General features: G+C 44.7%; 1 protein-coding gene across 1 annotated transcript in view; it reads right to left on the bottom strand.

The window, feature by feature from the left end:
* Positions 1–15,186: 15,186 nt before the first annotated feature.
* Positions 15,187–26,927, bottom strand: part of NPTXR (neuronal pentraxin receptor) — a 165,252-nt gene continuing 153,511 nt past the window's right edge. The window contains exon 6 of the mRNA XM_069652957.1: positions 15,187–25,770. Within this exon, the coding sequence (XP_069509058.1) occupies positions 25,546–25,770 (225 nt within the window). The 3' untranslated portion in view covers positions 15,187–25,545. The remainder of the gene's footprint in view (positions 25,771–26,927) is intronic.

Below are 26,927 nucleotides of genomic sequence, written 5' to 3'. Positions count from 1 at the left end.
ATGTCCCTGCTGGGGACCATGTTGTCCTGCATACCCTTGATAGACAATTGTCGCCTCTTCATGAGGCCTCTTCAGGAATTCTTGGCGGATCGATGGGCACAAAGTCGAGGACGCTGGTCGGACAAGTTGACCATCAACGGCCAGCTCGTGCAGGCGCTTCAATGGTGGAGAATCTCCCGACACCCAACGAAGGGAATGCCTTTACTGGAACCTGCGTTCCAGAAGACAGTGGTTACGGATGCTTCTCTAACTGGGTGGGGAGCTCATCTGGACTCCTTACAGGTTCAGGGTCGTTGGTCATCGGAAGAGTCCTCCCTCCACATCAACCTGCTAGAGTTGAGGGCGGTGCGTTGGGCCCTAAAATCCTTTCTGCCACAGATAAAGGGCTCAGTGGTGAGAATCATGACAGACAACACGACAACAATCTTTAATCTACAAAAGCAGGGAGGAACTAGCTCCAGGAGCCTGTCGACGGAAGCCCAGGAGATCTGGCATTGGGCCCTACAACACGACATACATCTGTTGGCGTTCCACTTACGAGGAGTAAAAAATGTGCAAGCAGACGCTCTCAGCAGGGAGATGAATTGTCTACACGAATGGGAACTGAAGATCAACAACTGCACCATGTCTTCGCGGAATGGGGTCATCCGGCCCTCGATCTCTTTGCGACGAGAGACAACAAGAAATGCTCCCAATACGCGAGCAGGTGGCCACAACAAGACTCGCTAGGAGACACGTTCTCCTTCCCATGGACGGGCAAGTTTCTGTATGCCTTCCCCCCGTTCCCTCTCATCCGTCGGACTCTGCAATGGATCCACAGATATCCTTGTCAGGTGATCCTGGTGGTCCCGTAGTGGGCCAGACAAGTGTGGTTCTCCGATCTACTTCACCTCTCAGCGGCAGAACCAATGAGGTTCCAGAGGATCCCCAACCTTCTGTCTCAGGAGAAAGGGACCGTTTGGCATCACGACCCGGACAACCTCAGTCTGACGGCCTGGCTCCTGGTTTCGCCGAGTTTGGCGCGTTAGCGATTCCAGCGGATTGTCGTCGTATTTTGCAAGCTGCAAGGGCACCTTCCACGAACACTTCATACACATACAAATGGAAAAGGTTCTGCATATGGTGCGCAGGTCAACCAGGTCTGGTCCCGCGGGCGATCACACCGGAACAACTCCTACCATACTTGTTGCTCTTGACAAATAACGGTTTATCTGTTTCATCCATAAAGGTGCATCTAGCTGCCATCTCGATATTTACTCGGAAGAGACATTCCACTCCATTGTTCAGTGACCGCCTAGTTAACCACTTCCTTAAAGGGTTGTTTCGAACCTTTCCTCCCAAGAAGAAGTTTCCTCCGATCTGGAGTCTGAACCTGGTCCTGGCAGCCCTGATGAAACCCCCTTTTGAACCAATGTCGTCGACATCATTAAAAATTTTGTCTTGGAAATTGGCTTTCCTGGTGGCCATTACTTCTGCTCGTCGCCTGTCGGAAATACAAGCTCTAGTGGTCGACCCTCCGTATTTGAGGTTTTTCAGTAATAAAGTTTTGCTAGCCACTAACCCGCATTTCATACCTAAAGTACCTTCCATGTTCCATAAGCACGCTTCTATAGTGTTGCCTACATTCTTTCCAACACCGTCTTCAGTGGCAGAGAAGACTCTCCATACATTGGACGTGAAAAGAGCTTTAAAATTTTATCTCCATCGCACTCAAAGTTTCAGAGACACGAGACAACTCTTCGTACCTTATGGTCCTGCGGCTAGGGGTAAAGCGATTTCAAAACAAGGACTATCCAGATGGGTGTCTTCGGCCATTTCTTATTGTTATTCCAAGGCCGGAAAGCTGCTAGAAAAGCGTCCAAGGGTCCATTCGACGAGATCTACATCGTCATCGACGGCTTTGTGGTCCGGAATTCCGCTGGGGGATATCTGCCAGGCGGCTTCCTGGTCGGTACCACACACGTTTACTCAACATTACTGTCTTGCACAGCAACATGCTGAGGATACACAGATGGGGCGGGCAGTACTACGTCACCTGTTCCAATGAGGTAAACCCCACGTGGGGTTGCATCCTTCGGCAACTATGCTTTAAAGTGTTGTGTCTTTTACGGTTAACATGCTATAATGTAATGTGTTGCCATAGTAAGTGGGCACTGTGATTATTGTGATGTTGGTTTGCATACACGCCTCCAATGTTGGGGGATACTGCTATACAATCTATTCTAAGCATGTGAATCCATGAAAGATCCAATGCTGGAGAAGGGAATAGTTTCTTACCTGTAACTCCATTTCTCCAGCATTGGTATCTTTCATGGATTCACATGCGCCCGCCGGCCTACCCTAGGCATGCAAACCAGAGATCCCCCCATACTACTTTGGGGGCTGAAATCTGAGGGAGCCGCGGGGGCGGAGCTATATATACCCCTACGTCCTAGTGGCGCCGGCGTGCGCGGCCCAAAACAACGTAGATAGGACACAAAAGTGTCGGAATTTTTACTATGGAAAATGTCTATATAATTTACCGAGGATTCCCAGCCTGACGACGGGGAATATTCTAAGCATGTGAATCCATGAAAGATACCAATGCTGGAGAAATGGAGATACAGGTAAGAAACTATTCCCTTCCTTCGAGTATATCTCAGGAGTAAAGAAAGACTAAACCTATTCACAACGATTTTCCGGGCGCCATCTTGCTAGAAAAAATGGCGTCCAATTCCTCGTAAGCATCGAATTCATCTACATAGTCATGGCCATCTTCAATGGTCAGAAACCTTACAGGTTAAACCCGTATCCCTCTAATATCGCTGCACACCTATATCTTATCGGCCGTGGCAGTACCTATATATAGTTTTAGGCAGATATTCGTTTAAGCCGTGACAGTTTCAACATCAGACAAGATGTAATCTACCTCCGTTAGACCATTAACTGTTATTCTATGTCCTTTTTTAATTTCTACAGGATCTTTTATCTTACGGGCTATCCCAACTGTTCGCCGCTTATATCAAGTGAACGCATAATTGTTTACAATCACAGTCAGCTGTTAATGACAACATTGACTTTTCTATCCACAACTAGAATCAACATCCTTATATCGCGTTGGTAATGTATGCCAATACTTGATCAACTTAATCACTGGAATTTTTGGGTGTATATACATTTACGCTATCCACTATATACTCAATCGGAAAAAGATGTTCATGGGAGAAAACATGCTGTATTACAAATTTTGAAGAACAGGTTACCTACTTCTTTCTATAAAAAACAAAATATAACAACCAGTTCACAAATGAAATAAAAAAAAACAACTTATAAAAATTATAAAAATTATAAAAACATAATAAAAAGCATGTCGAAAATTAAAGGAAACAATATATATCCCATTCCAAATTCATACCCCTTGAGAACATTGAGTCAAGATGTTTGATCCAATATGTCTCTCTCTGTTGCAGAAGTTTCTGTAAGTTCCTTCCCCGTCTAGGTAATACCACATGCTCAAGGATAACAAATTGCATCTGTGCTACAGTGTGTTTATGGTCTTTAAAGTGTTGTGCTACTGGTGACTTTATCGAACCTGTCCTTACATTAGACTTGTGTTCTACCCATCTTTTTTTTGCTTTTCTGCCCGTAAGGCCTACATAATACAGTCCACACGGGCATCTTATGCCGTATATGACACTCTTAGTGTCACATGTTGATGTGTGCCGTAGCAAGATTTTATTTCCTTTATGTGGGTGATGGACGTAATTGCCTTTAATGATGTTATGACAACAGTTACAGTTGTTACAGGGTAGAGTACCTCTGAATAACGTCATCTTATCCTTTTGGTACCCAAAGTCTGATTTGGTCAAATGATCCTTAATGGACTTGCTCTTATTGTATGCAAACAGTGGTGTTGTCGGAAACAATTGCTGTAGTTTTGGATCCAATGATAAAGTTTCCCAGTTCTTCTTAATAATTTTCTTGATTTGGTAACTCTGTTGTGAGTATGTAGTTACAAAAACCAATTTCTCCTCCTCACTTCTACTCTTTGTCTGCAACATGTCAGACCTCGATTTCTCCTTTACTTTTGCAAGATCTCGTTGTACTTGAACCGGATCATATCCCCTCAGCAGGAATTTAGTGGTTAATTCCTTCGCCTTCTTGTCAAACTCATCTTCTTCAGATACTATCCTCCTGTATCTCATTAACTGACTCAATGGTATACTCTCCACTGTTCTCTTTGGATGGAAACTCGAAGCTAGGAGTAAGCTATTCCTGTCAGTCTGTTTTGTGTAGATGGTAGTTGATAATTAGTTTTCTTCAACATACACTAAAACATCCAAGAATTCTAGTGATGTAGTACTGGTCTTGTATGTAAATTGTATCCTGGGTGCCAAGTTATTTATATATTCGAAGAAGATTCTCAATTCCTCCTCCGTTCCCGACCAGATTCCAAATAGGTCATCAATATATCTCACATAGAATTTCAGGTTTTTACTCCATGTATCATTGTTCAGTACCTTTGTCTCTTCCAGATACCTTATATACACATTCGCGTAACTTGGGGCCATTGCCGCACCCATTGAGGTACCAGAGATTTGAATAAAGTAACGATCCTCAAACATGAAGAAGTTATTATTAAGTACAATTGTGAGTAGCTGTATCACAAACAATTTGTTGCTGCCTATTTTGTCATTAGTATTCAACAGTGCCCATTCTATTGCTTCAATTCCTGATTGATGTCTAATATTTGTGTACAAACTGGTCACATCCATTGAAAAAAGGATATCCATATGTGATGCATAGTCAATTGTTGGAAGTTTAGTTAGAAAGTGATTCGTGTCTTTAACATATGAAGTGGCTTTTTGGGCTAGTGGTTGAAAATTTTTATCCAAATACTGCGCCAGAGGTTCCAATAGACTGTTGGTAGCTGCTATTATAGGACGTCCCGGTGGGTTTTGTAAATTCTTATGTATCTTAGGAAGCACATATATCACCGGCATGATTGGATGTAAATTGGGCAGGAAAGCTTTGGTCTTATAAGAGATATATTCTTCAGTTTCCGCATCATCTAAGACCTTCTTTATAATGACCTGAACCTGTTCAGTAGGGTCATTACAAACTTCCAAATATGTGTCTCCATCATTTAATTGTCTGACAACTTGCGTCATTCATTGCGTTTAGTGTGCACCTATTTGTGTCTCAGTGTGTTTATGTAACTACTGAAGACAAGGCCTATCCTAAGATGTTTCCCCAGACGATCTTTGTAGCTCAAGCAGTCAACCTCCTGGAAGAAATTCGAGTACAAACCCAATCCTCTGACCTCTGGAAGGATATTTCAAGGAAGAATCCATGGAACCTAAGACTTAAGGAAGTATACTTATTCAAGGACAATGCACTGGTCATTCCTACACAGAAATTACAACAAAGAATGATAAACCTCTGTCATGATACCCTTCACTCCGGACATCGTGGCATAACCAACACCCTCCGTCTTATACAAAGACAGTTCTGGTGGCCTGGAATGAAGACCGACGTACAGCAGTACCTCAAAGCTTGTGCTGTCTGCAGTCAAAACAAACATGATAACAAGAGACCGGCGGGTCTTCTAATGCAACCATCACTGCCAACAAGGCCATGGGAATTCATTGCTACAGACTTCATTGAAGAATTACCACCTTCCCCAGGGTACACGACCATCATGGTTACCATAGATTTGTTCATATGGCTCATTTTACACCCCTGTGTAAGTTACCATCCTCGTCCGATCTTGCTGGAATCTTCCTGGAACACATATTTCGTTTACATGGACTCCCTTCCAAGATCATATCTGATCGAGGACCTCAGTACGTCTCTCAATGCTGGAAACATCTCTGTCGCATTCTGGGAATCTAACACACCCTCTCATCTGGTTATCATCCCCAGACCAACGGGGCCACAGAACGTGCTAATCAGACCCTGGAACAGTATCTTTGATGTTTCGCCACCAAGGTTCAGGATGACTGGTCGCTCCTGATACCCGTGGCTGAATCCGCCTACAACAATTCTGACCATTCAGCAATTAAGACCAGCCCCTTTTATTGTATCCAAGGTTTCCATCCATCAGTTCTACCCTCTGTTCTCCCTCATCCTACACCAGTACCTACTGTCGACTCCTGGATTGAAACCCTCATCAACGTACACCAAGAGGCCAAAGAAAATTTAGAGAAGGCCAGAACACAGACTAAGAGGTATGCAGATTTAAAAAGGAGACCAAGTCCTTCTTATGCAATCGGTGATCAAGGCTGATTGTCCTCGAAATTACTACCCCGGCATCTACGGCCAAACAAGTTGGCCCCTCGGTAATATGGTCCATTTCTCATCAAGGAAATTATCAACCAAGTTTCATACCGGATTAGTCTACCAGACTCTTGGAAGAAAATTCACCCAGTATTCCACATATCCTTATTAAAACCCTACCACCAATCCTCCCGGAAATCCCACCAACCTCCTCCTCTACTGGTCGACAACCAATTGGAATATGAAGTATCTCGAATATGTGACTCCAGGTATAAACAGGGTCAGCTTCAATACCTGGTTGAATGGAAAGGATATCCTCCTAGTGAAAGAACCTGGGAACCACTTTCTAATCTCAAGACCCCTCGACTACTCAGAAGATTTCACCTTATAATCCCGGGCAAACCTGGTGGAACAGGTTTTCGGAGGAGGCATGCTGTCATGACCCACAGAACGCGTCCCTTCTGGACTTCCTGGTCCTTGTCACGGCGGGGCTTGCATTCATTGTTTGTCCCAACATGGCCGTATCACGTGACACGCCTCGCACCAGCCTTCACGGCGGACGTTGTACGTTCCATAAATATGCCACGCCCCCGCGGCCCCGCGCGTCTCAATGCTATTGCGAAGTAGCGACCAGACGTGTGCTCCGTAGCTCCCGATATTGTTTCCCTTGCTTCTTCCACTCTAACCCAATTCTAGTCCCTTTCCTTCCTTTCTTGATTCCTGGACTTGTGTGCTAGTTGCGCACCCTGTTATTTCCTAGATTCCTGGACCCCTGCATCCCGATACTTGAACACACGCTGGAGTCGGAAGAGACTCGTGCAGCCTTATTCAAGACTCGAGCAGTATGCAAGAAGGCATCGCTCAAGAAATCCAGCAAAGATCGAACTCAGGTGAGAAGGGGGGAACTCCTTGACAGTCTGTTGCTATGAATTCCCAAGGCCTTGTTAGTAGTGGAGGTTGCTGTAGTAGACCCGCCGGTCTTTTGTTGTCGTGTTTGTTTTGATTACAGACAGAGCATGCCTGAACGTACAGTTGTACGTCAGCTTTCATTCTGGGCCACCAAAATTGCCTTCGTATTAGTCGGAGGGTATTGGTAATAACACGATGTCCGGAGTAAAGGGTATCGTGACAGAGGTTTATTATCCTTTGTTGTAGTTTTTGTGTTGGAATAACCAGGGCGTTATCTTTGAACAGGTATCCATGCTTAGTCTTCAAATTCCACTGGTTCTTGCCCGAGATGTCCTTCCAGAAATCAGAGGATTGAGCTTGCATGCAGACTTCATCTAGGAGACTAGTTGCCTGAGCTACAAATATTGTATGGGGAAACATCTTAGGAAATGTTCGGTCTTCAGGAGGTTCATAGTCCGGATGCCGAGACAGGGCATCAGCGATTATATTTTGTGTTCCAGGAACATGGTGAATCTGGAACTGGTATTGGGCAAAGAAGAAGGCCCAACGGGCCTGACGGCTGTTCCTGCATTCCAGGGCTTGTAATACTTGGAGATTTCGATGGTCCGTGCGAACCTGGACAGGATGTTTAGCTCCTAGAAGTAAATGACGCCACTCGGTGAAGGCTTGACGGATGGCTAGCAGTTCCTTTTCTAAAACTGAGTAATGGGTTTCACTGGGGGTCAATGTTCGTGAAAGATAGGCAATAGGGTGTTCCAGTCCGTCATCGAGTTCCTGTTTCAGAACTGCTCCGATGGCATAGTTAGAGGCATCTGTTTCCACTAGGAAGGGTCGATTTATATCAGGTTGAGCCAGGATGGGGGCTTGTGTAAATTCTGTTTTCAAGCGTTGAAAGGCCTTCTCCTGGGCAGATGTCCAATGAAAGGGAGTATCTTTCTTCAACAAGGCAATTATCGGGTGAACAATCTCGGAGAAGGATGGTATGAACTTTCGATAGAAATTAGCTAGGCCCAGGAAAGACTGGATCTGTTTTACAGTGGTCGGAGTTGGCCAGGATAGTATGGCTTTAACCTTCGACTGATCCATTCCTATGCCGTCTGGGCTAAGGACAAATCCTAGATAATGGACAGTGGAAACATGAAAAAGGCACTTCTCCGGTTTTGCTAGAAGCTTGTGCTCACGTAGTCGTTGTAATACTGCCTTAACATGTCCTTCATGCTTGAGAGGGTCCTTAGAGAATACCAGAATATCGTCCAGGTAGACGAAGATAAACAGCATATCTGAAAACACCTGATCCATAAAGCGTTGGAAGATCGCCGGGGCATTAGCGATTCCAAAGGACATGACCAAATATTCATAGTGACCAAAGGGTGTTCTGAAGGCTGTCTTCCATTCGTCTCCTTCCCTAATGTGGATCAGATGGTAGGCACCCCTGAGATCCAATTTGGTGAATATTACGGCTCCTCTTACGGCTTCCAGGATGTCTGAGATCAGGGGTAACGGATAACAATCCTTAAGGGTGCACTGATTTAGACCTCGATAATCAAGGCAAGGTCTGAGCTCTTTGGTATCTTTCTTAGGAACAAAAAATAGTGAAGCTCTGGCTGGAGATTTGGATGGGCGTATGATTCCGTTTTCTAGATTAGTATCTAGGTATTCACGAAGGGCCCTTTTCTCGGGTTCAGACAGAATAAACATCCTTCCAAAGGGAATCACAGCTGAAGGTTCGGTTTCAATAGCACAGTCTTCTGGCCTATGGGGTGGTAAGGCTTGAACAATAGCAGAAGAGAACACATCGCTGTACTCCTGGTAGGCTTTAGGAACCTGGACGATGTTGGAAACCGTGAGAGGACTTTGCTGGGTTGTTGAACGTTCTTCCGATAGTGTTGGAGAAGGATCCAGGAGTAGACAATGAGACATGCAAAATTCAGAACCTAGGAACAAGGAACCTGCTGTCCAATTGATGAATGGATTGTGTTTTTGTAGCCAGGGCATTCCCAATACCATTGGGTAATGGGCAGATTTTATGATGTCATACTTTATCTTCTCTCGATGATGGTTTATGTCATGACCCATAGAACTTGCCCCTTCTGGATCTCCTGGTCCTTATCGCGCCGGGGCTTGTATTCCTTGTTACTCCCAACATGGCTGCAACAAGCGACTAGCCTCACACCAGCTTTCACGACGCACACGGCACGTCCTATAAATTGACTACGCCCCGCGGCCCCGCGCATCTCAACGCTATCATTAGGTAGTGACTCGACGTGTGTGTGTTTTTGCGGCGAATCTCATATCCAAGATCCTGGTTCCCTTCCTCCTTCCTTCTTCCTTTCCCTCTACTCGACTCCTGGAATCCCCATTCTTAGCGACGGCTACCTACTTCCCTGGACATCCTGGAACAACGGCCTTCCCGGAACTCTGAACGCGCTCAGCAGCCGGACGAGACTCGAGCGAGTCTATACAAGACCCGATCCGTCCACAAGAGGAATCCTCCCGTGGAACAGAGCAAGAAGCGATCCCAGGTGAGACAGGGGGAGATTTATGACAGTTTATTGCAAGCTCAATTTCCTTGGTCTGAAGGGTTATAGGTCCAGAAGAGAGAGGCCTGCCATCAATTGCTTCTACGGGTTGCAAGATTGTCCGGGATTCGTAGGGAATATGATGTTTAAGGACCCATTCTTGATCTATGAATATTCCCATAGCCCCACAGTCCACTAATGCCAGAATGGGGTAGGTTTCCTTCTTGGATGGTGATAGAAAGGCCTGTAAGATTACCAGAGAGTTTTGTCCAGGAGAGTTCAAGGATGGTATAGATGTGGAGCCTACATCTCTCTCCCGAAACTGAGCTCCATCTAGGATCGGGAGCTGGCATTTCCCGAACGCCGCGGAGGGGCTATTGGACATTCACTGACTAGATGCTTGTCCGAGGCACAGTACATGCATAAGCCAGTTTGGATCCTTCGCAACCTTTCTTGGGGGGATATGGGTCCACGGAAGGCCCCTAGTTGCATGGGTTCAGGTTCGTTTGTGGGGACAGAAGAATCTTCGGATTTCGAGGAGGTCTCTAAGGGGTTCTTTTGGAAGGGTGACTTGGTCTTCCTTTTCCCTGCCTTCCTTTCCTGGATGCGAAAATCAATCTGTAGAACAAGATCCATAAGTGCCTGATAAGAACTTGGACGTGCCACGCTGGCTAATTCATCCTTGATATCTTCATTTAGCCCTCTTCGAAAGAGAGTGAAGCAAGCTTCAGAAGGCCAACCCGCTTCTTTAGCCAGTTGAATCGAGTCACATAAGTGAGCATGTCCTGAGAGCCTTGCGGGAAATAGAGTAAATGTTCTTGAGCACTATAGACCTGTTCTGGGCGGTCAAACATGGTTTTAAGTGCTTGGATGAATCCGTCATAATCATCCAAAAGGGCATCTCCGGAATTAACCAATGGTGTGGCCCAGGCTAATGCGTTCCCGGAAAGGTGTGAAATAATAAAGCCCACTTTAGCCCTGGGGGTAGAAAAATAATAAGGTTTAAAGGTAAAGTGGACCAAACAAGAATCCAGGAATCCACGGAGGGTTTTTGCAGAGCCATCATATTTGTCGACAATGCCGCCCAATAGCACACCTTTGTGGCAGAGTCGCGGGATAGTACCAATTGTTTTAACGCGGCGTTCTCATCTTTCAGGTTTTGTACTTCGGTGGTTAGTTCTTGCATGCCGCGCATAAGATCCTGGATGGCTGCCTCCATGTCTATATCGACTTTGGTCAGGTGGCGTCTCAATCTGTCTTTCCCCCTTTCTCACCTGTTTTCGTTGCCTGATGACTTCCTTAGGAGGAGTCTTCTTTCGTATGGTTCGGGTCTTATACAGGCCCGCTAGCCGTCCTCGGCTTCCAGTGTTTGTTCAGCTTCGATGCCCGGGATCAAGGGGAAACTCCAGGAGACTAAAGAAAGGGATAAGAAGCACGCGGAGGCGGTGCAAGGATTCCGGGAAGGCTGGATAAGAAGGAGGAAGGTAGGTTGGAAGAAGGGTTTCCTGGAACCAGGGAACAACAGAATAATACAAGGAAGAGTACAGAGCACACGTCTGGTCACAGCTAGCAGCAGCGTTGAGACGCGCGGGGCAGCGGCCTCTTTATAGAGCACGTTGTATAGAACGCGAAGACTGGTGAGCGGCGTTCTGGGCTTGCCGCCATGTTGGAAGTATTATGGAGTGTAGCCCCCAACGTGTCAGGGACGAGGAGGCCCAGAAAGGGCGAGTTCGATGGTTCATGACAATATGAGGTGTCACTATTGCGACCAGAATAGGTGTGCATGATGTGATAAGGAGACGGAACCATGGTCCAATGCTCCTAACCTGCCCATCAAAGTGGCCGAGACCCAAATGTAGTCTATTCTTGACATAGACCTAAGGACATGTGAAAGTTACGTGAATCCCCTGTCATATCCCCTTCAGAACTTTCCATGAGATTGAATTTCTGTTGCAAGCGGGCCGATGGACCTGGCATGCCTCGCTGCTCCCCCTTGCTCTTGTCATCCTGTGGGACACATGCCATGTTGAAGTCCCCTGCTAGCACAATTTCCGCAGTTGCAAAGGTTTCTAAATATGACAGGACCCCCTGTAAGAAACCATCTTGGACCGTGTTTGGCACATAGACAGACACCATGGTATAGGGAGATTGATCTATGCAGATGTTTACCATTAGGTATCGACCCTTAGGATCACTTAGTGTTTTCTGAATTTGAACATTTAGTTTATTTTTCAAAGCTGTAAGAACTCCCTTTTTTTTTCAAGCGCATTAGCTTGGAGAGTCTGAGCATAGGATTTCAACGTATTCAAGTGTCTATCTTTCTTTATAATATAGGTTTCTTGCTGTAGCAACACATCCACATGTTCCCGCTTCAGGAACGCCTCCAATTTCTTCCTCTTAATGAGTCTTAAGAGTTCATACCTCGAAAATGTTATGTAATACATTTGAATGCTGAGTTTAATTGAGATGTATCTACCAATCACCCCCTTTTGCTTGAGATGCTGCAGAAAAACCATAACATCCTCTGAATATAACCACCCTGACCCAAGACGAACCTCAATGTCCCTCCTCCTATCCAACAACCCGGGTCGGATCATAGTTCCTAGCGAGCCTGAAGATATCCCAGCCCCAGCAATTACCCTTTTCCAACCCTGAGTAAGGCTCCCACGGGGAGCCCAAGAGCCCCAAATGGGAAATCAGCTGCAGGTAGAAACACTACGCGGCATGTAAACATAACCGCGTTGTGTTTCTGCCTGCTGTGGCTTTCACTTTGGGTCTCAGGTGGGAGCACCGGAGACCCAAAGTGATAGCCACAGCAGGCAGAAACACACGCGGTTGTGTTTGAAAACGCTGCGGTTTTTCTTTCGGAGTTTCTCAGGCTCCTCCGAGCCGGAGGAGCCTGAGAAACTTGGAAAGAAAAACCCCAGCGTTTTCCAACACAATAACGTTATATTTATGTTTGCGATCGCTTCAAAAGCGACCGCAAACATAAATACAACGTTTTTAAAGCTGCGGTTTTATTTCTCAGTTTTACGGGCTCCTCCAGCCCGGAAAACGTAGAAAAAAAACCGCAGCTAGTCCTTATTTTTAAAAAATAAATAAATAGCACTTACCGAGATTCAGCTGCAGCTTTCCTGCTCTGGTCTCCGGTCCCCGTCCTCTGCCTACAGTACTAATGAAGTGAAAGCCACCCAGCGGTAGCTTTTGTTTACTACAGCTGGCCGGCTTTTCCTTCATTAGTGCCGCAAAAGCAAAAGCCAGCACAGGCGGGCCATCCATTTCACAAAATGGATGCGCCCATGTGCTTGCTTTTGCGAATTTTGAGCTTGAATAGCTCAAAATTTTACATAGGAAGTTTTAAAACGGAGAATGCTAGTATTTTTTTTTATGTTGCCTATCTATTTTTTAAATAAAATTGTTTACTAGACCATCCCTTTAACCTTTTGCATTTAGGCTGAAGCTGGCTCTGAAAATGGGTTCTACGTGATTCGATCGCAGCCGGGAAGTTCACATGAGAATGGTGCAAACCACCAAAGGTTTGCACCTTTCTTATGCAAACACAGGTACATACCCACACCCTCACCCACAACACACTCATGACACACACCCCACCCACACTCTCAACACACACCACACACACCCCCAACATAAACAAACCTCACCTTTTTCTTCACGCTGAGTCCCTGCGGCGCCAGTTCCCTTTCACTTCCGTGATCGGGAACCGGTGCCTTTTCTTTTCTTTTTTTCTTTTACGGGAGCTGCAGGGGTTTCCCCCACAACCCCCCACTCACTATACTATAAAGTATATTGAGTGGGATGTTGCGGGGACACCCCCGCAGCCCCCATTTTTTTTTCCGCGGTTGTGCTGCAGGGTTGTCCCTCTGCAACACCCTGCTCAATATACCACACAGTATAGTGAGCGGGGTGTTGCGGCGGACACCCAGGCAGCCCCCCTTATTTTTCTTATTTTTTTTTCGCTGATCTGCTGCAGGGGAGTCCCCCGCAACACCCCGCTCACTATACCACACAGTGCCCCCGCAGTCTTTTTTTATTTTTTACTTACCTGCAATGCTATCACCAAAGGTTCGAACTTTTGGTGTTCGAACCTTTGGTGGTAGCATTTGTAGAACTTTTTGTCCTTGCGAACCTTTATAGTCGGTAAAAAAGTAGAATCCCCTAAAAGTGTACCTGTTTTTAAGGCTTGAGGATGCCTTAGGCCGTGCTGGTAGGGAGGAGGTTCCCTCATGTCTTGGGTTGTCAGTTTTGCTGGTGTAGGAGGCACAGCTTCTGAGGCTTTGACCTGATTGCCTCCAAAATGTCCCATGCCTCACAAGGGGCCAAAGCTGGACAATTTACTGCAGACCTTCATGGTGTTATCAGGTTTGAATAGGTCATCTGGTACTACAAAGTCTCTGGACCTGTAATTTTGAGCTTTGCCTACATGAGGTTCTAGTGTACGTGGGGGTACCCTGGGGGGTTGTCCCTTAATCTGGTGTTTGAGGCGCCCAAAGTGAATTTTTACATCTTTCAGATAAGCTTCAGTGCTGCGGCTGGTACTGAACCCTCAATCTAGTTAAGACAACTTGTAACCCTTCACAGAGTTGACTGTTTTCTCTGGTGCCCTTCCTAGACATGAACTGAAGGCGCACCCTCAGAGACCTTGGCGCCAACCCACAAAAAAGGCACAAGTTGGATGAAATTCACTGAGACATATCACATGTGCTTGGTGCGGGTCAGTCTCAGAGTAATGTCTGCTAGAACCGATTCATCTCATGAAGAAGGCCACATGTATAGCATGCGTGAAATGAGACAGTGGATAGTCAAATACATTTTTGAAGGATTAATTGGAAAAAAGAATGAAACTTTTCCCCAGGCAACCAAACACCTCAAGGTCACAAAAAGGTGTAAGCAAAGAAATTTCTGTCCTCACTGTATGCAAAATAGACAAGAATAAGGTATGGTCTAGGGTGATATTCTACTAGTAGGGGTGAAGTCTCATGCAGGAGTATTTATCAAGCAGAGCCCTATTCTAAAATAAATTAAGTGACAGTGATCTTTAGACATGCTTTCCGGGCCTGCTTTCAGTCCAGGTCGTTCCCAACCGCTTCTGAAAGAGCAGGGCAAACAAAAATGTTGAATACTTTACATTGATGCATTGACTACCAAGTTACTACATTTAAAGGCCAGGATTAATAGTATTGGACTACTATCTGTGAAATTGATCGCTACTGCAAAAGAACTAAATCAATAAAAAGTTAGCAAAACTGAGAAGAATACAATAACATATTCTGCAAAGACCTTGTAGTGTGGGGCGTGCTTTTGTTCCTTTGAGTTTTCCCAGTGTATGAAGGGGGGACCTGGGCCAATAACTGCTGAAGCAGGGTCATGCAGCAAGACTTTGACCCCTCCCATCACATATCCATTCCCAAATGTGTTCTTTATTAAAGTCTTAAGCAGTAGAAACGTTGGAAAAACACTTCAAGCATATTTTTTCCAAAAATCAGACACAACATCATCTTTATTTTCAACACTGAAATTTACAAAAAAGGACACATTTCACAGATGTACAAAATCAGAGAAATAGGTGGCGGGAAGAGAAGGAAAGAAAGCGAAAGAGGTGTATTCGCGGATGCACTGAGGGAGCTGGTGTTACTGAAATGGTGCTGATTACTGGGGAAATAGAAGGTGAGAACATTGCACTTTGAAAGGGTGCTCTACATTGTTTTCCATCCCAGTCCTGTCACCCAGCCAAAAGGGCTTTGCCCTAAATCGCCTTTTAATACGGCCCAACCTTCCAGCTGAGAGGCTTCAACTTGCTCACCTGCACTATACCTTGCTAGGGATGATGCCGCACCACACTCTCCATCAATTCACCTTGACAGCTGAGAGGAGCCCCCACCTCACTCCCTTGTGCTCTACTTGCCAGCTGGGCGACCTTCACTCTTAAGCACTTTGCTTCTTAGCAAAAAAGCCACACTCACCCGACTCAACAGAACTCAACCTTGTAGGCTGTGAGGACCCCGCCACACTTCCCTGCACTCCACCGTACTGGCTGTGAGGACCCCGCCTCACTTCCCTGCACTCCACCGTACTGGCTGAGAGGACCCCACCTCACTTCCATGCACCAACTCACCAGCTGGGAGGCCTCATCTCACTCTTATGCACTTTGCTTCTTAGCAGAAAGACCACACTCACCCTCCCTCACAGAACTCAACCATGTCGGTTGTGAGGACCCCGCCTCACTGCCCAGCCCTCCACCATGCCAGCTAAAAGGGTACCCACCTCTTGATTTCCATGCACTGTACTCGCCTGCTGGGAATCCTCCTCTCACTGTCCTGCACTCTACCTTCAAGTTGAGAGTATTCACCTAAGGTGCCTGCACTCTGCTCCGCTTCCCAGTGGAAAGGTCTCACTCACCTCACTCTGCTGAACTCTTGCTCTCAGATGTAGGCCTCACCTCACACCTTTGTGCATTTCCCGTTTACCCACACTGGGTTTAACTTCACTCCCTTGCATGCTGCCTTCCAGCTAAGAGGCCTTGCCTCACTCTCATGCACTGTACCTCCTAGACAAAAGACCACCACTTGCCTCCTGCTGCCGCTATGGTCACTATTTCTTCCAGCTTCCTATAATAGAGGCCAGCCTTTACAACATTGAAATTGTTCCCAGCTGTATCCCCCTGCCTCCTTCTTCTGCACATTTAGCTAATTACTCATAAAAATACACGTTAGGTGTACCAGGATCGGAGACCCTCAGGTCTTACACAGTGAAAGAGTGGTGGGGAGTCTGCACACCAGGTAGCGGAAAAACACATATCAAAAGCAGAGGTGAGCATTAAAGTACAGTAGGGGAAGGCACCAGATTTAGAGAGCGAGAAATCAGAAGAGGCCAGTGGGCTCTGTAAGGCCCTTAGGAGGATGTGGGGGACATATGAAGGTTTAATGGAAAGTTTTATGTAGAAATTTGGCTATGCGATCTGATTGGCTGAGTTGCAGGCACTGCAGAAGGAATAAGACCCAACATGAGCCTTCATCATGCACAACCAGCTCAAGAGGGTTTTTGGGGGATATTTTTTAGGCGTGTGTGGAGGTTAAGAGAGACTGAAGTGTAACTGTCTCTGCTCTGGCCCTGCAGATTTTTCAGAGTCATCCCTCTGCTATGGGGAATCTCCCACTCTCCCTACTTACATGGGGGGCCTGTTCACCCCTGGAGTCTTCCAAGCATAAGCCACCCCTCTTTGGGGTCTCAAATGATATAGGGTATACAGAGTCGGCAGGAGGCGGCAGTGTATCAGTGCAAATGCAAGGCATGTTCTATGGTGGTTCATCATTTTTCCTATGGCACCTTGGGTAACACCTTGTAGGTGCATTTGGCAACTTCACAAAGGCATTAGAGGTTGAATTGGAATCACCCGCCCATCTGACCACCATTATTTACCACTCTCATACAAGGAGCAGACATCGAGCTGATTGGCTGAGAGGTTTGACTCAGTAGAGCTGATGTGAAGGCAGAAGTTTGCGATAATGTCATTGTTTTTGCGTTTGGGCAGGGATACATTGAAAGATAACCTTATCCACTTGTCATTGATGTCACTGTGCGCCGTGGGGACTTCAGTGTGTTGCGTTTAGTGGCTGACAACTTACTTAGGCACACTAACTATGCTGAGTGATGTGTTCGCCAAAGGGTGTTGCCCTGCCTTTAATTCCAGGATTAACCCTTATAATGACCAAATCTCACAACCTAAGGTCGACGGAACAGAATTACTAGTTGCTCCTCAAACTAATTACACATATTTCACCGGTTTATGCCTCGGGCAGCAAAAAATCATGACGATGCCCTTTTCATCCCCTTCTAATTTTCCTATTTGTATTCCAAAACTGGAGACCACAGATAGCTGAAGCACCAGGATGAGCAAAGGGGGCTTCAAAGGGCATCATCTACTCCTCAAACAATATGGCAACAACATCAATGCAAATTTAAATGAAAATCGTACCAGAGAAGGCGGATGGGATTATGTGCTTTTGAGGCAAAATCTAGGGCCTAGGTGCTGAAGAAACCCTATTGTTTGCCCGGAGCACCGCTTCTGGTAACAATTTATGGGTCACCCGATCAATTCAACCAGCTTCTCTGACATCAAAAGACAGTCTAGTGCAACAGATCACCTAGTAGACGATGCGTAAAAGGAACACTAAACCCATACCAAAAGGATCCCTTAATAAGAGGAGTGGGTGATGAACTGGAACCCCTAAGACTAAATGAAGTTATGATCCTAGTGGCCAACTCTACACAAAGAAGTCGAGAAAAAGCTGCATTGATTCTGCAAAGCCTTAAGCCCATAGCTTTGCCCGCCATCTCCAATTCAACAAACCAATCGACAGCATACTTCCACGCCCAGGTATCCTCATGTAAGAAAGGCTTTTATTTAAGGCCAAAGCAACTTTCATCCACTCAGTACTATTCGATTGAAAGGTACTGCGATACTATCAGAAATATGCTGGAAGTTCAAATAATTCGTGACCCCCTTATTTTCCACTGCCCCGCATTCAGGCCTTATAGGAACAAATGTAGTCAATGAATTGGTTATAAGAGCCATCCAACAAATGCTGACAGTATTTTTTTTTTAACAAGTGTGACCAGTTCACTGCTGAAGCATGCGTGGTGCATAACAAATGCTAAACAGATTAAGCCACTAAACCGAAAACAGAATTGCAGCAATTGCGCAAATTAGAATCCAAGTGAAGCCTTAAAAGAACTTTAAAACATTTGAGGCTTGGAAGTGGGTGAAATGATTGAATCCATCAGAGTAATACAAACCGTCATTCCGTTGTATTGCTCTTGCTACCCTCTCTCCAGCCTCTGCAGTGTCTTTCCCACCCTATCTCCCTTGTCTTCCCTCCTCCTTGCTCAGATCTCTCGCGCTCTCTCTCTCTTTTACACACACGCCCCAGTGAAAAAGAAAATTTTTATAAAGAGTTGAGGTTACTAACACAAAAAGGTATAGTCCCCTCAGACTGGGGATGCAAAGTTAAGGTGCAAACACTTAAATATTTCCAGAACTGAAACAAAGCCCATCACATTACAAATGAAACCTTAACTCGTACTACACCACTACTTCACAACATTCACTACAGCATTGATTTCAGCTACCTAATATTTAAACTGACACACACTCTTACACACACATGCAGTGTGCACTATCCTAGTGGGGTGTGGTGACCTTGGGGTGAGGGCTGAAAATGTGAGGCAGAAACCGTCATTTTCTTTTGAAACATAGTTGAATTTGGACATATGGTGCCAGACCTTGCATTTGGTTGAGGTAAATGGACACATATAGTTACATCGGAACATGTGAGGCCGAATCTGGCATTTAACAGTGGGGTCATGCCTGTGTGTTGCACCTGTGTGGCAGCCCATGCTGTAAGGTTCTGCATTATAGAGTTTGGTATCTGGATCAATATTGTGCCCGCAGGTTGGGACGCTGTTGGGACACCAGGACTTTCTAGAATGGCACTTAAAGCATTGTTAATAGAATATTGTTCCTCAGGGGATCAGGACCATCATGATGGTGTGGGGTTCCAATGGTATTTTGTCATCGGTGGTGTTGGTTTGCATTTGTGGCTTCACAGGAAATTAGTGCCTGGTAGATGGTGTGTGCATAGTTGTGCTAATAGGAGGCCATGTTTTTTTTTGCTTTGCAACATTGTTCACCACTTGAGCATTCTAACACCATTCTGTTATGGCCCATCTGGTGAAATCCCTCAGACCCTCCTTGTATGTTGCATCAGGCCTCTTCTTGGTATATGACCAATGTAGAGCACTAAGCAGCAGGATGGAGGTGTGTTGAAAGCATTTCTTGAACTTGTCCTTGAAACTCTCCCCAGACTCTACCTATGCTCCAAGTGAATTTTTCACCTTTGACTTTTCCCACAGAGGAATCCTATTCCAGTGGGCATTCTGTTCCTCAGTGTTTGATCATAAGAGTATGACAGGCAACGGTTTTCCTAGTCTAAGAACCAAAAGGGAAAGGGGGATGCTGGTTTGTCCAGGTCTGACAGGTGAGCAGGGCACATATGCCTATAACTGGACTTGAGAAGGTGATACATGGCCATTTATGGTTGAACCCAGAGGAGGCAAGCTGATCCTGCCATTTGCTGGTGGTACATGACTGGACCTGGACTTGCGTGGCGAAACCTGCCATTTGATCATGGCAGATGGGCACATGTGGCTGGGCCCGGACATGAGGTTGATCATGGCATTTTCTGGTCATTAATTGGCATTTAAAGTTAAACCTAGACATGTGAGACTGAACCAGGCATTTGCTTGTGGTACATGGATTCAAAAGACTGACTGCCGACATATGAGGTTCAATCTCACATTTGTTGGAGGTAGATTGGCAAATGTAGATGAACCTGAACATGAGAGTCAGAACCAGCCATTTAGTGGTCCTACATGGGCATATATGAATTAACGTGGACATATGAGGCTGACCCGGGCATTTGACGGTAGTAGAATGATATAAAAGCCAGATCCCGGGCATGTGCATTTGGCATATGAGACTGTTCCTGGACGTACGATGTTTGAACAAGGTTATATGATGTTTTGCACAGGTATTTGAAGTTGTATGTGCCAATGTTGGGCACTAGTAAATCGGTAATTAATGAAAATGGAAATCTTTGATTTAGGGACAAACTTGTTTATTTAATAAAAAATAAAATGCTGGCCTTTGGAGAGTGAATTAATGTATGGTTTGTGAAATTAAACGCTGAGGTTTGAGGACAAAATTGTTTTTTTTGCTTAAAAGGAAAACTGGTATTTGGGTCAAGATGAGTGAATATTTAGAAATTGATAATCAAATGTCTGAGGATAAAATTAGTTTAATTCCAAACAATAATTACCTGATGATCTTGGTCAAAATTAGTCTCTGTTCTACAATAAAAAAAAGATTGTAATTGGAGAATAAATCAGTGTATTTTGAGAACATTGTGAAATGTTGTTTTGGGGCACAAATGTGTTTATGCACTCAAAATTAAAAGATGGTAATTGAGTGATCATTTAAAAAAAATTGGGAATACATTATAGCAGTTGTTAAGGTGTTCATTGATTAACTGGGGGTATGTTAGAGTGTGCATCTGTGTTGCTGTTCATCTCTTCATCTTGTCCCTTCCAGGTAGGCTAGTGCCAACCTTCACGCTATGAACACTTCATTTGCAAATTGCAGCCGAGAAATGATTTAATTAGCTCAAGAATTTCGTGAATGACCCATCTTCGGGAGCAATGATTTCCGCCAATTCAAAATAGAGACATGCAAACCTGATTTGTAAAGTTTAATCAAAGACGTACGTTTATAATACATCACAGCTTACCTTCTCTAGTGAAAATGTCTCCCATTGCATGCACCTGTGGCATACTGAGAGTCACATAACTCATGGGGCTTTTCCTATTCTAGTCTAACATAAAACTAGAGAAAATATTCATTATGTAATTGCTCCACATACTGGGACCACTAATCCCTTGCAATGTAACCCATTCATTGGTTTTGGCAAAAGAAAAGTCGCCATTATCTTAATTATGAAATGTAGCTGAGAAAATGCCAAAACAACAAACTGTAAGCTAACTATGTTAAGACATCATTTTTGGCCCACTTGTTTGAGAGTTCCCGACCCGACACAGATTTTCTGCGCACACACAGAAAGGCCAATGGAGGGGATTCTCTTCTGATATAAGTTCCAGGAGCTAGAGACTCACACACTGTCCATGTCTTAAATGTGTATGTAGTGATATGGTTTAGAGCTAGGGACTTCGACCTGTGACCCTCCAGATGTTTTGTATTTGAACTCCGATGATCTCTCGCCATTGACTATGTGGACTACAGCTGATGGAAGTAGTAGTTTAAAACAGCAAGAGAGCCAAAAGTTGCAGACCCGTGGTTTAGAGCATGCCTCTCTCTAGTGGTTGAGATGCACAATATGGTCTCAGAATAATCTGGGGGGAAAAGAGAAAACATAAACATAGGTTGCGCTTAATTTGATAATGCAAAGGAAATTACTAAGAACAAAAGGACCAGAGTTTATAAATAACCTGACATACTAAATTCTGAGGGTCTTCTTTCATCCCCAGTTCCAACATTTAGAGGGTTGAAACAGGGGTGCATTTTAGCATCCGCCCTGTTCAATTTTTTTATTAATGATGTACGCTGGATCTTTAGCAAAATAACAACTGATGCTCCTAAACTGAACGGTGTAAAAATGCGTGCCTTGTGGTATGCGGATGATCTTGTTTTAGTGTCTAAAACTCCCAGTGGTTTACTTAATCTTTTGTCAGCACTATGCTCCTATTTTAAAGAAAATGAACTAGTAGTAAACACTGGGAAAACGCAAATTGTCACGTATGTTCCTAAAGGTTTACGTAAACACTTGATAGAATGGCAAATTGAGGGAATACCCATAAAGATGGTCCCAAATTATGTTTACTTGGGCCTAATTTTCGATGGTTGTCCAACGTTAGACTTGCACCTGAACAAAATTAAACAAATGCTAGTCGCAGCAATTTGTCAAACACGAGTAATTGTTTCCAAATATTGCAAATTCTCTATCAAAGCTGCCATCACATATTGGAACCAGAATGTTGTAGCATCCATCCTTTATGGTTTAGAAACGTTAATTGTTCCCCCAGGTTTTCTCAATTTATTAGAAGCTAAGTTTTGGCGTCCAACTTTACATCTTCCACAGTGTATTCCTGGTGTGCTGATACACTATGAATTGGGATTAACCTCTTTAACTGCCTTATACAAGTGCCGTCTATGTGCCCTATTTCGCAAATGTTTGTTATCCTCATGTGATAATTCCACACTATCTTCCATCCCTAGCTATTTGCTTAGCTCCGTAGAAAAATTTCCGAGACATTGGTCTACAAAAATGTTATCAATCATGGTGAACGCTGACATATCACTTGAGCTTCTTGTATTTCATCTGGAGCAAGCAAAGAAGAAGGTATATAGGATGGACTGGATTGACACTAGAACTCAGTGTTTAACCTACAAAGACTTTGACTCTACAATCTTTGGACCCAAGCGTTATAAAGACACTGCTGCTTATTTACGCTTGGCACCATCTGCTGCTATAAGAACGGCCATTCTTCGTTTGCGGTTCAACATCTGGCCCAGCCGTGAGGTTAAAACAAGAAGAAAGCAAATCCCCTCTGACCTCAACTGGTGTAGGTTTTGCAAAAATATAACGATTGTCGAAACTCTACAACACTAATTATTGAACTGTCCTGCACTATCCACTTTAAGAAAATTGCACTTTGTTAACCACTTTGCGTATTTTGCACAAATTGATCCTAGAAATAGATGGATCGCCTTGGCAGCCACTGAATGTATGAGCATAAGAATTGCAACCATCAATTTTTTAAAAGCCTTGAATATGGAATGAAGTTAAGAGTCTTTTGCCTATCTCTTTCCGATAAATTGTATGATGATATTTTAGCATTTTGTAAACTTTTATGAATCTTTTTTCTACTTGGATTTGATGTTTATGGATTTTTCTATTTCTTATAAATTGAAAAAGTTGATGTAATTTCAACTATATTCAATAAAAAAAAAAAAGAAATAACCTGACAACCAAACAGAGTTTTCAGTGTTCTTTAGTACTTTTGTTTTTTTAGTTTCATCAATGTATTTTGTGTCATTACTCTAATTGAATGTCCGGGTTAACTCCAGTCAGAAAACTGGGGTCCCACCATTTTGTTAAGAGTGATGTACACTATCTGGTAGGTTAAAGCGATTGTGCACGGTCAGTCAGCAGAATTCTCTCTCAGATTATTTGGGCTAGTTTATAGGGTTATACTTCAGATAACAAAGCTATGTCTTAGGTGACACTGATTGTATGCACTTGGTTGGGCCACGGTGAGCATAGCTATTTGTCAGAGTACAGGTTCATGCATCAGATTATCATTCACGTTACACAGCTAATAAAGGTTACACATATATTGAGTAGCTCAGATGACACAGCAATCTCCCAGGTTGCACAAATCTCCAAACCTCAGCCTTCAGAAATCTCCCTCTGCTGACACAGATCTCAAACGGGTTAGGCCTCGGACAGCAGAGCTATTTCTCCTGTTGCACAGAGCGCACAACCTTCACTCTTGGACGTCAGAGCTATCCATCAAATTAGACTAATATTACAGGCTCAGCCTTCAAGCAGCAAAGTTGTCCCTTGGTTTACACAGGTGCCAAAGCCTCATGCCTTAGGCAACAGTTATCCCCCAAGTTATAGAGATCTCAAAGGGTCAGGCAGAAAAGCTATATATCCGGTTGCACAGATCGAGGAAATATCAGCATGATGATCTCATATCGAGCAGATCTTACAGCCTCAGGTATCATGCATTATAGCTACCAGCAGGTTACTTTGATCATGCAGGAACAAAAAGTAGAACTATACACTAATGCTACAAACTTGTACTCCAGAGCTATCCCTCGGGTTAGGCCAGTTCACATGCTCAGATAACAGGACTCCTTCATTTACTCCGCTGTAACAGAAGTTCCAAAAACATAGGAAAGAAATATATTCTATAAATAGAGCTGGCTTTTCTAAATATGGAAACGTTAACAGGCTGGTGTTTCAAAAAGGCAAGTAGGAATGTGGATGGCCAACTCTGTCCTGTCTCTTACTCATCCAGCGGCTGGAAATATCAGGATATTCAGACCTCGTAACCTGTTGACACGCCAAAGAAAGTAACCATAGATGTTTTCATAAGGGATTCCATTGAAATCAATGGAGATGAGAATTGTTTCGTTCGGTGGTGAAGTTCTGACAGGGGGTTGATAGCCCTGGGGTGTATTGAAGCACTTGGCTTTTTAGGCGGATGGCAACACGCCCTAATGAGGGTGATCTGTGAGTTATTCATGTTCCTAGTAAAAGGGACAATGTAGGAGGGTGTGATACATTTAGGGCAGTGTGCTCTGAAGAGGAAGTGTAGAATAAAGCAAAGCAATTAAGATGGCATCCCTTCGACATTCAGGCAAGGCAGAGATTCATTGATTTCTGAAAAAGCACACCCCAATCCACATCATCTATGAATAAACGCCAAAATTCGTGACTAGCTCCCCAAAGGAAACACTTTGAAACAACTTCTTCAGTATCATACCCACGTCATCAATTCTTGATGGATGGTGATGGGGCTTCTGAAATGAGAGATCACTCCAGTAGCGAGTTGACCACTGTGACAAGACAAAGGATTGTGGAGTGGGGCCAGGACGGTGATCAGAATGTTTTGGAGAAAAAAATATGATTTGGTATGACTGGGAGGAGAAGGCAGCAGTGTCAGAAATGTTAGGAGTGAACTTTGCGCTTAAACCCTAAACCCAAAAGAGGCAAAGGAAGCGGAACAAATTACCACTCCCCTTAGCCAACGCAAGTCAAGTAGTGGGTGCATTTAAAGATGGCCACTGACCTTCAAATGGAATTTCACATAGTAAGATGCTCCGCCTTAATGATGTTGCAGTTTACTACTTGGGAAAAGTTCAATGAGGTCGTTGGCGGGTTCCTGTCTCGGTGGCAGATGGGGCAGGCCTAGGGTTGAAACATTTCTTTAGGTCTTGTCGCAAAGATAAATAGACAAAGTTTGTTACTGGTGCTGGCCGGGAATGTGAGTGCATGGCTGAGCCCTTAAATCAGAAACTTTACAGAGGAAAAAGAAGTTGAAAGAAGAACCCCAACCCCTCCCGTGCAACCCACGTGACACAACAACAACGAAGGCCTGGCGCATAAAGGCGACTGCCATTACTCCCCATGGGAATATTGATTGGCGAGAGGAGGGCCAAGGCGTGATAGGGGTGGAATGCTACGCCACTCCCGGTCGCTCAGGGCTTGAGCCGCTCCTCGCAGCTCTCCAGGACTCCCTTGGCAACGCCGCCGAAAACCTCCACAGTCTTATCTTCCCACTGGATCACATTGCCTGACAGATGGTTGGTGCAGTTGGCAAGGCCCTGGATTTCAGCGGGTGACAGCACGCGGTCCCACATGTTGAACTGGGCGATCTCACCTACGAAGGCCTGAGTGGCATCAAATCGCCCTCCCAGGTTGTCCTGCACACAGTCGGAGAATGGTAAAAAGAGGGAATAAAAAAGAAAGTGTGAGGAGGAGGGTTTATGGAGGGGGAGAGAATAAAAGAGAAACATGAGAAATGTGAATTACATGAAATTAGTTCTCTCTGCATGTGCTGTTCATATGCGAGGGAGGCACAAGACATCTACTGTACAAAGGAGACTGGACAGCCAGTCTAACACTCATCCTGATACAGGAGGCTGAACAAGGCTGCATTGACAGAGAGTTATACAGGCAACAAGATACACAAATATACATATAGACAGCATGGACACACACACACACACGTGACACAGAGACAGAAACACACTTGTGCGTACACAGTGTCAGAATACATCTGCCCAAGCCCTTCTGAGATATTTACATTTTTAATTCCATCGTGGAATTGTGACTTTCCTCTTAGTGTTGCAGGCAGCCTTTCATTTTTTTGACCAAACAGTATCCCTTGAGACTAACACGGCCATCCTGAAACAGCCATAGCTCATTACAAGATATGAATTTCCACGTGTTGTGTCTTCATCTGTGTAGTTTATTGAGCTCCTACCCTCACCTATAGACTTACCTCCGGACTTCCCCTTTTTCCCCCTAAGACTCCCAACCTTGGGGCTCTGTTCAACAGCAATCTAAAGGTCTACCAGTTCATCCCCTCTGCTACCGCCACCAGACTCAAACCAATGAACATCTGCAACATGTACCCCCTTCTCAGGTACCACTCAACAAAAATTCTCAACTCTATCCTTGTGCTTATTCACCTCAACTATTGCTCCAGCCCCCTCCTGGACCTTCCTCCCAACTTTGCAACTTGCACTATATACAATTTTACGTGCTTTTCTCCACCTCTTCCTGCCGGTTCCACACAGTCTGGCTCTGCTGCAATGTGAAATTCATACTGCTCGTCTTTACATCCCAGCAGGGACTAGCGACCCTCCCCCATTCTTACTACTCTTTATCACCTCCTATGCTTCAGAGTTCTCTTCAATCTGTGATGTGCCCCACCCACCCTGTGTGTGTTCCTGCTTTCACTCATTCTTCCTCTTGGCACCTGATTACTGGAGCTTCTTCTCCCAAATATCAAACACACCACCAACACCCTCCCCTTCAGGGTGACCCTTAAGTACCAACTCCTCCACTGAAAGGG

This window comes from Ambystoma mexicanum, chromosome 3q (genome assembly GCF_040938575.1).
Source record: "Ambystoma mexicanum isolate Mex_15411 chromosome 3q, UKY_AmexF1_1, whole genome shotgun sequence".
In the NCBI taxonomy this organism is placed as follows: Eukaryota; Metazoa; Chordata; class Amphibia; order Caudata; family Ambystomatidae; genus Ambystoma; species Ambystoma mexicanum.
The sequence above is the reverse complement of the archived record's forward strand: the minus strand, read 5'-3'. Positions and strand labels throughout refer to the sequence as shown.